The 15,056-nt window shown below is 38.8% G+C and overlaps 1 protein-coding gene across 2 annotated transcripts in view; it reads left to right on the top strand.

The window, feature by feature from the left end:
* YWHAZ (tyrosine 3-monooxygenase/tryptophan 5-monooxygenase activation protein zeta) overlaps positions 1-8,407 on the top strand; it is a 31,470-nt gene extending 23,063 nt beyond the window's left edge. For both annotated transcript variants that reach the window (XM_045861084.1, XM_045861085.1), the window contains exons 3-6: positions 425-548; positions 2,562-2,725; positions 2,804-2,899; positions 5,700-8,407. In XM_045861084.1, coding sequence (XP_045717040.1) covers positions 425-548; positions 2,562-2,725; positions 2,804-2,899; positions 5,700-5,759 — 444 coding nt within the window. In that variant the 3' untranslated portion in view covers positions 5,760-8,407. The remainder of the gene's footprint in view (positions 1-424; positions 549-2,561; positions 2,726-2,803; positions 2,900-5,699) is intronic.
* Positions 8,408-15,056: the final 6,649 nt, after the last annotated feature.

Genomic DNA, 15,056 nt, shown 5'->3' with positions numbered 1-15,056 from the left:
AGTAGTTTCTGCTTAAGTCATTAATCCTCTCAAGTCCCAAAAGATTAATCTCATGTTTTTTCCTAACATTATGACAACTTTGAAAATGGAAAGCTTGCCAGCTTGTTAGAAAATGTTATGAACTCATTGAAACAGGAAGTCTATATTGACATGTAAATAGATTGCACTATGGGAGAGAGGGGAGGGTAATATTCAAATGTATGAAACTTGAGTAATAAACTGAACACACTTCAAATTTTAAGTGTTGCTATCTAAAACATTCTGCTTTTAAGCCACAAATTCATGAGCCTGCTGCATTTAGCTACTGTATTACTGGCGATGACCATTATTAAAATTTCATAACTTAGGTTATTATGCTCTTAAGAAATACAGGTTCTTTTAGTTTTGTGTTTTATTCTTATTATGACTTTCTTTTCTTCCTAAGTCTCTCTTGGAAAAGTTCCTGATCCCCAATGCTTCACAAGCAGAGAGCAAAGTCTTCTATTTGAAAATGAAAGGAGACTACTACCGTTACTTGGCTGAGGTTGCTGCTGGGGATGACAAGAAAGGTATGCTGTGTTTCTAACCTGTTTATTGAACTTGTATAAAATAACATTATGGAAGTGGTCTCTTTCTGAAGTATATGCACGTTTTTTTGTTGAGCTTTTCTTTTTAAGATTTTATTTATATATGTTTAGAGAGGGGGGGAAACTGGCACTCAAATCAACAGTGTGGACTAGAAGAAAAAAGAAACATCCAAGCAGAAAAGAATGAAGAAACAAGAATTTTTTTTAAAAAAAAAAAAAAAGCTCAACAAGGAGGGAGAAGGATATCTGCTGGCTAATATTGGTATTCTAAAATGTATGCTTGCAGAAAAGCCAATTTTGTGCATACAAATGTTTCCTCATAGTTTGAAGAAACAACAGTCACAGCATTACATACAGCAGTGCAAATTGATAAAAGATAATACTGAGATGATTATAGAATCATCCTTTTTTAATATATTTTATTGATTATGCTGTTACAGATGTCCCATTTTCCCCCTTCACTCCCCTCTGCCCTGCATACCCCCTCCCATCCACATCCCCCCTCCCCCTTTAGTTCATGTCCATGGGCTGTATATATAAGTTCTTCGGCTTCTACATTTCCTATACTATTCTTACCCTCCACTTTCTATTTTCTACCTACTACCTATGCTGCTTATTCTCTGTACCTTTTCCTCTTCTCTCCCCGTCCCCCGCCCCCCCACTCCCTATTGATAACCCTCCATGTGATCTCCATTTCTGTGGTTCTGTTCCTGTTCTAGTTGTTTGCTTAGTTTGCTTTTGTTTTTGTTTTAGGTGTGGTGGTTAATGCTTGTGAGTTTGTTGTTATTTTACTGCATATTTTTTATCTTTTTCTTAGATAAATCCCTTTAATATTTCATATAATAAGGGCTTGGTGATGATGAACTCCTTTAACTTGACCTTATCTGAGAAGCACTTTATCTGCCCTTTCATTCTAAATGAAAGCTTTGCTGGATAGAGCAATCTGGGATGTAGGTCCTTGCCTTTCATGGCTTGGAATACTTCTTTCCAGCCCCTTCTTGCCTGTAAGGTCTCTTTTGAGAAATCAGCTGACAGTCTGATGGGAACTCCTTTGTAGGTAACTGTCTCCTTTTCTCTTGCTGCTTCTAGGATTCTCTCTTTAATTTTAATCTGGGGTAATGTAATTATGATGTGCCTTGGTGTGTTCCTCTTTGGGTCCAACTTCTTTGGGGCTCTCTGAGCTTCCTGGACTTCCTGGAAGTCTATTTCCTTTGCCAGATTGGGGAAGTTCTCCTTTATTACTTATTCCAATAACTTTTCCACTTGTTGCTCTTCCTTTTCTTCTGGTACCCCTATAATTCAGATGTTGGAACATTTAAAGATGTCCTGGAAGATCCTAAGCCTGTCCTTTTTTTTTTTTTTTTTTTTTAATTCTTGTTTCTTCATTCTTTTCTGCTTGGATGTTTCTTTTTTTCTTCTAGTCCGCACTGTTGATTTGAGTCCCAGTTTCCTTCCCTTCACTATTAGTTCCCTGTACATTTTCCTTCGTTTCACTTAGTGTAGCCTTCATTTTTTCATCTAATTTGCAACCAAATTCAACCAATTCTATGAGCATCCTGATCACCAGTGTTGTGAACCATGCATCTGATAGGTTGGCTATCTCTTCATCACTTAATTGTATTTTTTCTGGAGCTTTGATCTGTTCTTTCATTTGGGCCATTTTTTTTTTTTCTCCACGCACCTGTTATATAGTGAGGGATGGAGCCTTAGGTATTCACCCGGGTGGGGTAACCCATGTCACTTTGTTGTGGCACTGTATGTGGGGAAGGGGTCTGAGAGGGAAACAATTACAGAGTCATTTTTGTCTTGACATTAACCAATAGCTAGTATGGTGGTCTGAAAGAAGCTTATTTTGTAAATTAAAGAACTTCATTCAGTTAAGCTTGCTACATCTTAATATTTTATAGGATATCATTGGATGTTATAGGTTTGGCTTGAGGGATGGAGGTGGAGTGCAAATTTTATCAATACATTTTGATGTGTTTTATTATCCAGGGATTGTGGATCAGTCACAACAAGCATACCAAGAAGCTTTTGAAATCAGCAAAAAGGAAATGCAGCCAACACATCCTATCAGATTGGGTCTGGCCCTTAACTTCTCTGTGTTCTATTACGAGATTCTGAACTCCCCGGAGAAAGCCTGCTCTCTTGCAAAGACAGTATGTATTTTACCTGTTATATGGAAATATAGTGATCTTCATTATTTGGGGACTGAAATGTACTTTTTTCAATCACAGGCTTTTGATGAAGCCATTGCTGAACTTGATACATTAAGTGAAGAGTCATACAAAGACAGCACGCTAATAATGCAATTACTGAGAGACAACTTGACAGTAAGTACAGAATAGCGTCATTAACGGTTAATCTGGTTGAAGAGGTGGTGGTGTATAGATTACTGCAAGGAATATTTTTGGTCTTTTTTTTTTTTTTTTAATACAAAATCCTATCTACTGTTAAGACTGGCAGGGGAAAAAAAAACAACTTACATACAGAAACTGAAATATTAGACCAAGGACTAAAAATGTACAGTTTCATTACTTAAATATATATTGTTAAAATCATTGTGTGTGGGTTTGAATCCCAGTAAGGGTACATACCTAAGTGCGGATTTGATCCCTGGTACAGGAAACAACCAATCAGTGTTTCTGTTTCTCTCTCTTCTCTCCCCTTTCGTCTCTCTAAAATCAATAAACATGTCCTCAGGTGAAAATTAATAATAATAAATAAAAATAATTTTGTAATTCATGGTTTTTGACTTTTAAACACGTAGGCCATTTTATTTTCTGTTCCACTCTGGGTGATTCCTCCCACCCCCCCTTTTCCCCCATTTTAATCACAGAAGAGTTTGACTTTTAGCATCATAAGTGTACTGAAGTTGTAGTTTTCTTGACTGTAAATGATCTCCATATTTATATAGCTATGGTAGGGGTTAATAACTTGACTTAGAAAATTTTAGATACTCTTCAGAATCTAAATAGAAATCTATTCTGCCTAGTCTCTTGTAAAAAAAAAAAAAAAGGTCATGATTGTCTTTGGTATACTCCAGACGAAAAAAGGATCACATTGCCATTATCACACTGAATTGACAGTAGTTCCTTAATTATGTTAAATATCTCAGTAGTATTCAAATGGCAGTTATTCAAATTGCAGTTATCTCTGTTTTTCATAAAGTTTACATACACATTGCAGTTTGTTGATACATCTTTTTGGTCCTGTGGGTTTTCCCATTCTTCTTCAGATTAAATTTATTAAAGTTCAGTGAAAAAATTATCAAGTATCTGCTCTGTGCCAGGTAATGGCTAGGAATGGAGATTATATAGTTTAGGGCTACTGGTTTTTATTTGCTCTTTCTCTTGAGGACTGTAAATCATTTCATACATTTCACTTCCAGTTTTATTCTAGTCCACTGCCAATTTCCTGAACCAGTTGTACATTCTAGTGTCAAATGTTCTCCACAGAGAGTTCTTAAGCAGTGTTGTATACCTGTTTATTATTATTAAACTCTTAAAATTATTTTAGAAAGTGGAATTGGTGGGCTACCTACAAACTTGTTAGAATTTTTTTTTAATCAAGAAAATAAACCATGGTTTCTTAAAGAATGAACCTTTTTATGTCAAAGAAGCACTTCAATTTGCTAGCTAATTTTAGTAATAGTTTTTTTTTTTTTATTTTCCTTGTTTGAAGTGGTGAGATAATTATTCTAAAAGTTAGAACGTGAGACCTAGTTACAATGTTGTATTTGTCTGTCACTTTTAAGAGGTCCTGGTCTGAAATATACTTTCAGCTGAATGTGGGTATCAGTATAGCATAAAGAGCATTTTGTAACAAATGAGTGAGAAGAAAAGGTTCTGATTCTGTCTCTGTTGACTGTGTGTCTTCTCTGTGAGCTTTGGCAGTGCCATCACCATCATAGGTTGATTTAAGCTGTTACCTGTCAAGTAAGGAGTTTTTTCCCAAACTCCCTAGTACTGGAATTGGGATCTGGTTGACCAGATACTGTCAACATTAACTCTAGGAAGAATATTTTGTATCAAGTTTTTTCATGTTTATAGGTAAAAATAATCTCCTTGAAGGTTACACCTGGAAAGAGATACTAGAAGACAATCTCATTTTATCTTAAAAAATTCCCTCTTTAATGGGAGCACACAGGCTTCCAGAAGTCAAATTAGCTAACTGTTTGACCTTGGAAGAAGTCTCCTTCCCAGGCCAGACATACATTTAGTTAATTAATAAAACCAATGGGTGATTTGGGAGCTAGAAGAATATTGAGATTTTTTTCCACTTAGTTTTTCAATGTGTAAGCAATATAAAATTTAAAGTCATCTTGAATCAATTTTTATAATTACCTCTAAGATTATATAATGATAAGACTTGTAAAATATTAATATTTGAAACAGCTTAGATTTATTTTTTTAACCTGCTGGAAACCCTGTAACATTAATGAGAAAATTAATCAAATCCATAATTCTACCACTATGGGACAATTCATTTTTTACCTCTTAGAAGATTTGGTTCTGACCATACTGGTTTGTGTTCAACTATTTTATTTTAAATCAGACAAATTCATAAAATATATTTTTCTAAGCTAAAAATATTAGGAAGGCTAAATTTGTATTTTAGTTCATTATCCTGACTCTTGAATTTCATGAAGTGTGGGATTCTCTTTGGAGTGGGAGTCTAAATTCTACCAGGGGAAAGCATCTTGAACATAGGCCAGATTAGATGATTCTGGTTTCATTACACTAAACTCCTACATCCGTCTCATTGGAGCTATTCAGGACAGTCTTCTATTCTGATAACTTTTGTTTTCTCTTCACTTTCTATGACTAACCAAGAGTTTCCCATATTTGACTTTGTTATTTGAAGATATCTCTGCTTACCATGCTTACAAAATAATTAGGGAGAAAATAAATATATTATAGTGAGATGTTTATATCTTGAAATTATCTTCAGTGCTATTGTTGTTTTTTGTTCTTTTTGGGGTGTTTTGTTTTGTTTTGTTTTGTTTTTAGAAACCCTTTTAACAAAAACCACGATTGCATTCTGGTACCTTGGCATAATTATTAAGGGGCTTCCCTCCCCCAAAGTGAAACATGCTGAAAAATTATTCCCCCCCCCTTTTTTTTTAACCAGTTGTGGACATCGGATACCCAAGGAGACGAAGCTGAAGCAGGAGAAGGAGGAGAAAATTAACGGGCCTTCAAACTTTTGTCTGCCTCATTTTCAAATTTACACAGTAGACCATTTGTCATCCATGCTGTCCCACAAATAGTTTTTTGTTTACGATTTATGACAGGTTTATGTTACTTCTATTTGAATTTCTATATTTCCCATGTGGTTTTTATGTTTAATATTAGGGGAGTAGAGCCAGTTAATATTTAGGGAGTTATGTTTTCATCTTGAGGTGGCCAATATGGGGATGTGGAATTTTTATACAAGTTATAAATGTTTGGCGTAGTACTTTTGGTACATTGTGGCTTCACAAGAGCCAGTGCTAAAATTGCTTCCATGTTATCTAAGCAAAGAAAACTGCCTACATATTGGTTTGTCCTGGTGGGGAATAAAAGGGATCATTGGTTCCAGTCACAGGTGTAGTTGTTGTGGGTACTTAAAAGTTTGGAGCACTTAGAGGGCTGTAGTAGATAGAAATGGCTGCCCCATGGGTAATGCACATGAACCCTGTGTGTATCTGTGGAATACTCCATCTCGATGTGCACGCCTTTCACTGCAGCTGCAGAAGTGTTCCTTTAGTTGTGACCCAGCTTACTCTGGATAAAGGCAGAAACGGTTCACATTCCATTATTTGTAAAGTTACCTGCTGTTTGCTTTCATTATTTTTGCTACACTCATTTTATTTGTATTTAAATGTTTTAGGCAACCGAAGAACAAATGTACAAGTAAAGATGCAGTAAAATTAATTGCTTGGTATTCATTACTGTATGTATATCAAGCATAGCAGTAAAACAAACAAAAACCCATGTATTTAACTTTTTTTAGGTTTTCTTTTTTTGTTGTTTTGTTTTGTTTTTGTTTTGCTTTTTGGTTTTTGGGTTTTGTTTTTTGGGGGGTTTGGGTTTTTTTTTGTTTTTGTTTTTTGTTTTTTTTGTTTTTGTTTTTGTTTTTGTTTTTTTTGATACTTGCCTAACATGCATGTGCTGTAAAAATAGTTAACAGGGAAATAACTTGAGATGATGGCTAGCTTTGTTAATGTCTTATGAAATTTTCATGAACAATCTAAGCATAATTGTTAAGAACACGTGTATTAAGTTCATGTAAGTGGAATAAAAGTTTTATGAATGGACTTTTCAACTACTTCTCTACAGCTTTTCATGTAAATTAGTCTTTTGGTTCTAAAACCAATTCTAAAACCAATTCTAAAGAAAATTGTACATTTTTGAAAATTTATTCCTTACTCCCTTTTGGCAGCTAATGGGCTTTACCAAGTTTAAATACAAAGTTTATCATAACAACAAAATACTATTACTAGAACTACTGTTCCCAACCACATCCCATGCTCCCTCCCCACCCCCACCCCCCGCAACCCCCTGAGGGGAAAGATAGTTTTTGTGTGTTTTTTTTGTTTTGTTTTTAAGATGTGGGGTTGATTGGGGGGGTGAGGTAATGTGTTTGTTCCATTTAAAATTTTAGTACATGGCTTTTTCTAACTTCGGAAGCCACAATGTTCTTGGCCCATCGTGACATTGGGTAGCGTTAACCGTAAGTTTTGTGCTTCCAAATCACTTTTGTTTCTAAGAATTTCCTGATACTCTTATAGCCTGCCTTTCTATTTGTCGGGTGCACAGGATTATCTTTTTTAGCCTTTTGTCTTGTCAGCAACCACTCCTACTTGGTGGCCATACACTTGGGGGAAGGCCGCATGATCTTTCTGGCTCCACTCAGTGTCTGAGGACACCCTGCTTCCTTTTGCTTGCATCCCACACAGGTTCCCTCCCCCTGTTCACTGCAGCGGGTCTCCTTATTTCATGAGGTTGTGTTACCTCCTTGTAAAACTCCACCATCCTGAAAGGTCTGTCATTGGCTGCTTTAAAATCCTCCTCCTTCCTCTCTTCATTCAATAATGGGGCTAGGTTATACCCAAAGCTCACCCTACAACCTGTTTCCTCAGTACCTTGCAAAAACACCAAACAAAAATACCATTTTAAAAGAGGTGTATTTTTTCTTTTAGAATGTAAGCTCCTCTAGAGCAGGGACAATGTTTTCTTGTATGTTCTATTGTGCCTAGTACACTGTAAATGCTCAATAAATATTGATGATGGGAGGCAGTGAGTCTTGATAATAAGGGTGAGAAACCAAAATCACAAATACTATTTTGTTGCTTGTTTTATTATGACCTCAGATTAATTGGGAAATATCAGCTTTTTAGGACAATTGTCTCAAATATTACATTCAAATAAAAGTGCAATGGAGGCCGTGGGGTCTTCCTTTTCAAGGAGAAAATAACTCACGCATTTGGGACAACATCACAATGCATCTTCACTCACAGCTCTTTTTTTTTTTTAATTGATTTCTTCTGACCCCCAAGGCCAAGGGCATGAAATAATCCATAGTTTAGGAGAAGTAAGCTAGACTGAGGAGATTGATCTCGTTCAAGTAAATTATAAGTAAAATCTGAACCTTGTCACATTTGCCTATTTTATGTGTGTCAGTCATCGACTAAACTAGTTTGATTCTGAAATAAATTGTGATAATACTTCACTAATAATAGGTGTTCATATGTTTCTACGTAGTAGTTCCCAATAGATGATTCCGATCTGGGAATTTTTTTTGCCTTGGATTTGAAAAATAAAATTTTTGTAACTTATTTCTTTAATTGTCCCAAATTCAGGCTTCATGTCTGTTTTTGTCAATATAACATGTAGCTTTAGGAGTTTGGAGAATTTGACAATATTTGTGTGTGTGTGTGTAGTATTGAAATTGTTAAGGAATGTGTATGTATACTCACTTTAGAGTTGTCCTTTGAGAGTAGAGCAGCAGTGTGATCAGCTGAAAGTATGACTTTGTTGCAGCCCTAGCCTAGGTCTTGGCTTTTTAAATAGCTGTTACTTTGTGTTGTAAAGATTGTGGAAATGTCGGGGATGGGATGGTAAAATAGAGGATTAAAAGTTGTCAAGTGGTTTAACTATAGGGGTCCAACTTTTTTTTCCTTCCTGTCTTCCCTCCAAAATGGTCATCAACCCTGCCATGGCCCAAAGCATGTTTTAAAATTAGGGCCAATTTGGAGCCTACAGTCTTACATTATTTGTGGTACATCTCAACTTGAGAGTGAAATCTTGATGGGAGAATTTGGGGACTCTATCTAGTGGTGAGATGTTTAAAAATCTTTCACAGACTGAATGCATGATCCGAGGAGTTTGGAGATTTTTCCAGCAGCAGTAGCATTAAATGGTTTATATTATCTCCCTTAGGGGAGAATGGTGCTTTATCTGGATGAAAGTATGTCATAATAGAGTCACTGCGTGCGAGCCTACAATATGTTAGGGACTTTCTAACTGGTGCTGTGTGCCCAGAGATAAGTCTTACATGTTCCTGTGGGTGACCCACCTTTTGGCATCTCTGGGCCACGCATTAAATACAGTGCAACATGTAATCACAAAAGAAATCTTAAATGTTTTAAGTAAATTTACAATTTTGTGTTGGGCTGCATTCGTAGGCATCCTGGGCCACGGGGTGGGCACCCCTGCTGGGGAAAGGTCAAGTCTTTATAGCTCTGTTATATTTTGTCATACCACATAGGAAATTACTGTGGTAGAATGGAAATACCTAGACTTATATTGGTGGCTGAGACTGGGGACCCATAAAATGGCCAGATTTGATGCTTTTGTAAATGTGAAATTACATCAGTGAAATAATTTTGTTATCTTTAGTGTGTCTTATAGCAGTCGAAATTGCACTGGTTAATTCCAGCTCTCCTTTTAAAAGACTAGTAACCTAAAATTAAGACATTTCTGGGTCTAGGCAGGTATATACAGAAACTTCATAACAGGCCTCTAAGGAGGATAGTATACTCTTGGATGACAAAATGGTGTTCAAGAGTCCATCACAGTAGATGCGCTTTAAAACGAAAACTGACCTTAAAGGTGTGTGTACATCCAAATCTGCTTATGCTGCTCACCTGGATCCTCTGAAGTCTACGGTATATCCGGCTGTCAACCCCCATACACTTCAGAACTTGAAAAAAGGCCAACTATTAGGTTAAATAAGGAACAACTCATACCCTAAGCTAAGGTATAATGGCCATTTGGATAAAATTATAATGCATAGGAAGGGTTTGTTTTTGCTTTTCCTGAAGTTTATACTAGATGTCAGAAGACTGCCATCTGGTTTTAGACTAGCTGGAAAGCTAAAATAAATTCAAATTGGGGAATGAGTCTAACAATAAAGCCAAAAGCGCTGGTCCAAGATAGAAGTTGGCAAAGATCGGAAAGTTTAGAAGGCTGTGCTGATGAGAAGGCAGCTTTGGGCACTACTGGTGGGGAATCACTTGGTAAAAGGACCTTGCAGGATAGCTGGACAGTACCTTTGATTTCAGATGTGCGTGCCCTGTGACCCAGAGGTCCAACCTTTAGCAGGCATCCTGCATGTATACTCACAAGTATTGGGTGTAGCTTTGTTAAATAGCACATGCCTGGAAAGCCCCTGCAGCTCCATCATTACTATGAATGGTACACAGCCGTAAAAAGAGGAAGTTCTTTATAATAAAAAACCTACAAAATGTTAAGTAAAAGAATCTAATTGAGGAACTTGTTGGAATGGCAATTATCTCTGAAAGAATATACAAGAAACGTGGTTGCCTCTTGGAAGAACTGGGTGGTTGGGGGATAGAAGTGGGAGGCAGATCCTTTTGAATTTGGGCCTGTTTATAAGTAGAAGTGGATAAACAAGTTTTGGAAAAATGTATCAAGCATTTGCCATGATTCATTGGAAAGATCAGACCTCAGTCTTCAAAGAGGAAAGTCATTACTTAAGTCATCTTTCTAGCACTTGAGAATCCTGTCTCATTTCAAAGACTCAGCCTAAAAAAAAGAAAAGTCCATTGGGGATTTATCCACTCAACTCTCAAATGACTAATAGTGGATTTTCATGGTAAACACAACAAAATAAATGCCGAAGATTATTCTCACATTGAACTCGCCCTCTAGCCACACTTGGACAATTAGCTAGCAACCCCATGGATCAAATGCTTTCTAAAGCATCCTGGTGACAGACTTTAAAAATCCAACTTGACCCTATGTGCCTGTGTTTGCTGGTCCTCTGGGAGCAGCAGTATGAAAATCTTGCGTTTGTGTAGCACTTGGAAGTTTTAAGCCATTTTCACAATCAGGAAGTTAGTACAACCATCCTGTGAGGTTGATGGCACTGATACTAGTCTCCCATTTTGTTGACATGGAGGAAACTAGGCAACTGGTGTGCCCCAACTTTGACATCCAGGCTGGCCGAGCAGAGCTGGACCCTAGATTCAAAGGGGTCAAGCAGGCCAGATGACAGGAAGGGCCTGAACCAGAGGGCCAGGGGTGGGAACAGGGAAGGCAGGTCTGGAGAAACGCGAGGTTTGTACGTGGAAGCAGGGAACGATGGGCATGGAGGAGGCTGGGCGCAGACCCAGAAGCCAGGTAGATTGTCCCAACACGAGTGACAAATGTGCTGAATTCCAGGGAGGGAAGGGCCACGTTCTGTTGTGTAAGGGAGAGGGGGAGCAGAGCATTTCAGGCGGTTCTATCATAGAGGGCCCTGAGGCAGGAGCTGCTTCACGAACAAACCAAGGCCGAGGATGCCTGTTCTCCCTTTTACACTCATATGTATAGGCAGACCTCAAAGATCAAGGGTTTGGTTCCAGACCACCACAATCAAGTGGGTATCATAACAAGGTGAGTCATAATCATTTTGCTGGTAGAGGGTCTTGCCTTCAATTTGTTAAAAAATCTGACGCGCAATAAAACGAGGTCTGCCAGCATTATAACGGAAGGGAAATTAGACTACTCTCAAGACACAAAGGAACTATTAATGCTCCCCACTTGGGGATTTCAGGCAACCACCAGGGAGATGTTTTGTACCCTTCCTAGAACCTCACGAATGATGCCACTGGTGGTTCTCTACTGCCTTCGTATTTCAGCCACAAGGGTGTGGCTTGATGGGACACATCGAACTGGCCTGAATGGAAGAGTTCCAATGGGACAGAAGATCTCAGCCCCTGTTCCTCTCCCTCTCCATGGCAGAGGTTCCACTGAGGGTGACCGACCAGGAGGACAGGGAGCCCTGCTCCACAAGTGCCTGGCCGTTCTGCTCTGAGGAAATGTCAGGAGGAAGGACTGTCGCCTCCAGGCTTAAGCACTGGAGCAGGGGGTGATTCTCATTCACGCCTAGTTCATTGAACTGTCCAGTCTCAGGGTTGAAGAAACCCTAGTTCAATTTACCTATTATGTAAGAATCATTCATTCATTCATCCATCCACTGATTAACTCATTCATTCATTCATTCAGCATCTAGTGTGTAGCTGCTCTGGGCCAGATCACTGGAGAAGCTGAAATAAAAGGCACAAGACCTCATATTCTGATCAGTATTCAAGCAGAACTTGAATATACTATACTTACTATAGTATATTAAATATACTATAGTGTATTACTATATTAATATATATATTATACTATACTATATATATACTATGTATATATACACACTATATATATAGTATATTACTATATTAAACAATATAGTAAGGTAACTTAAGCAGGAGCACAGAGGAGGTGGTCCTAAGCCTTTACATGTAATATTTCTTCCAGGTGCTCATTTGGCCTCTGCCTGGGCCTCCAGGGACCTGTGTGTGTGTCTTCAGAGGTTGCACATTGATTTACAGGAAGTTCCTTCCATCCTAAGATGGTCCCTCCTCATGGAAACTGACCCACAAGTCCTGGTTTTGGGCACCAGCAATCAGGTGTCTCCGGTTATTTAGTTGTTGGGTCCTCAAAGACACATTTTGGGGCTGGGGTAGGGCATATCCTTCTCATTGACTTAAGAGGAATATCCACACTCTCATCCCTTTCCTTAATCGAAGGCTCCAGTGACTTTCAACTACAGAAACCAAGACTTAGTTACAGCTCCTTAAGTGAGCAATGTGTAGTTTCTCTTCTGTCATACTCTGGCTTCTAATTTCCTTCACAATCTCTTAGGGATCCTGAAAAGGGAATGAATTCCTTTATCTTCTATCGCTTAAAATTAAACTATAGAACGTGAAGCAAAAGCTCCCTTCCCCAACTCCACATACAGTTTTAGGCCAAAGAGGAAGATAACTGACCTCACAGCATCCCTGTCTTAACTCTTATCTGCCCACCAGCCAAGGGGAGCAGTCACTTCTTGGTTGGGTAGGCAGCTCCATGTTCAACACCCCTTACCATACAGATGGAAAGAACAGGAAGAAGACTCTCAGAAGTGCCTGAAAGCTTCCAAGAGTGGGGTGCTGCTTTCCCCAGAGATGCTGCTCAAGGAGTAGTTCAGAGGGTGATGGCACATTGGTGACAGAGCCTCAGAGGTCTTCCAGTTCAACCCCTTCATTTTGGAAATGAAGAAATTGAGAACCCAAGAATGGAGGTGCTTTGCTTAAGGTGATGAGTGGAGGGGAGGGAAGTGTCTGAAGGTGAGATGAGGATTTTCTGAGCATGAAATACACTTTCTGGGACACCCCCGCTCCCCCTAGACCTGCGATCATCTGTAGAGACAGCCGCCTTCCAGCTCTCACAGGAGCCCTAGATGACTGGAGCTGCCTTGATGTGTTGGCCATGTTGCTTGACTTGCAAAGATGGAGTCAAGCCTGCCCCTTCCAGTCTAGGGCCCACTTGCCACATGTGTCAAGAACTCCAAACGTGGTTGGTCCACACTGGGATGTGCTAGATTTCCAAGGCTTCGCATGAAAAAAAGAATGTAAAATATCTCATTGATATTGCTTTTATCTTGATTTCATGTAGAAATAATAGTATTGGGGGCATATAGAGTTAAAAAAACATTTTTAAAAATTAATTTTGTTTTTTTAATGTGACTGCTAGGAAATTTAAAATTACACACGTGGCTCCCATTCTATTTCTGTTAGACAGTGCTGGTAAAGCCACAACTCTCAAATATAAAATGAACATGTGTCAAGGATTTTTTAAGAACTCATTAATTAAGGAGGGAACCAGTACAATGTTATGACCAGTACAAACAACATGTTAGAAGCCAAGGTGATTTAACAACAAAATATTAGGATAAAATTTACTGGGTTAGATATAAAACCAGTTAAATCCAACAGGCCGTAAATCTTAAAGGCTATTCATTGACCTCAATAGATATCATTTGCACCCCTACTGGACAAAAATGTACAAATTAACAAAAAGTTTCACTAGTCTGGGACTTTTAATAAAAAAACAGACATACTAAAGTAAGTACATTTCACTGGACCAGGGCTCTCTAATAGAAATGTAGTGCAAACTGCATATGTAATTTTAAATTTTTGAGCAGCCTCGTTAAAGAAAAGATAAATTTTAATAACATTTTATTTATCTTAATATATCCAAAATATTATTTCAACATGTAACCAACCTGAAAATCATTAATAAGCTATGTTACTTTGTTGCCATATTAATCCTTGAAATCCAGTGTTGACTTTCCACTTACAACACATTTCAATTCAGACTGGCTGCATTTCATGAGCTCAGTAGCCTCTCGTAGCTATTGTATTGGGCAGCACAATTCTAGACAATTCTTGGGTGGCCTCTCATGTGCTATGATATTGAAAGAATGTTCTGTCCACCTTACTTGCCTTATTTTTAAGTGCTGTATGGTTTTGTTTTTCTGACAGTACCCGGAGCTTCACATAAAGTAGCTGGGCTCTGGGGAGGTTTGGAATGGAAAATGCATGGGGTGGACCCGAATGTGGGCCATGGGGCCAGAGCATCAGGACGGAACGCTCACAAGGCATTTAGGGTGATTGAGTAAGATGATGTACATGACAGCAGCACTCTGTCTGGCACATAGGAAATGCTTGGTATCAGTTCCTCTCCCCCACCCTCCTTCCCACGACGGCAGTTAGGCCAGCTCCTCCCAATGAGAGAGTCACGCTGGTGACTCATCTGTGCACACAGAGTGGCAGTGACTCGCCCCAGCCAGGCTGAAGTATCCCCAGCTGAGAAACACTTTTCAGAAACTTCCCACGTTTTTGGTGCTTACTCATCTGCAGACTCAGCCTTCAGTGGGGCTCAAACACTCTGCCGCCTCCTTCTTATTTGCAGAAAGGCTGGGAAAGGGAAGACCAGCTTCTAAACACCCTCAGGCAGATCGAATGCCCTCCCCAAGCAGCCACCAGAAGGGGCAACTGTGCTATCCACTTCACAGACAGCCAGGAAATGAAACCCAACCCTGGCCAACCCCTACGGAGCCTACACTTCCCACCAGTCTTAGTTCATTTGGTGAAGGATGAAGTGACATCACTGAAGGCTGTTAAGC

The sequence above is a fragment of the Phyllostomus hastatus genome, unplaced genomic scaffold, assembly GCF_019186645.2.
Source record: "Phyllostomus hastatus isolate PE091 unplaced genomic scaffold, TTU_PhHast_1.1 phas_scaffold_21, whole genome shotgun sequence".
In the NCBI taxonomy this organism is placed as follows: domain Eukaryota; kingdom Metazoa; phylum Chordata; class Mammalia; order Chiroptera; family Phyllostomidae; genus Phyllostomus; species Phyllostomus hastatus.
This window is presented reverse-complemented; position numbering and strand designations above follow the sequence as displayed.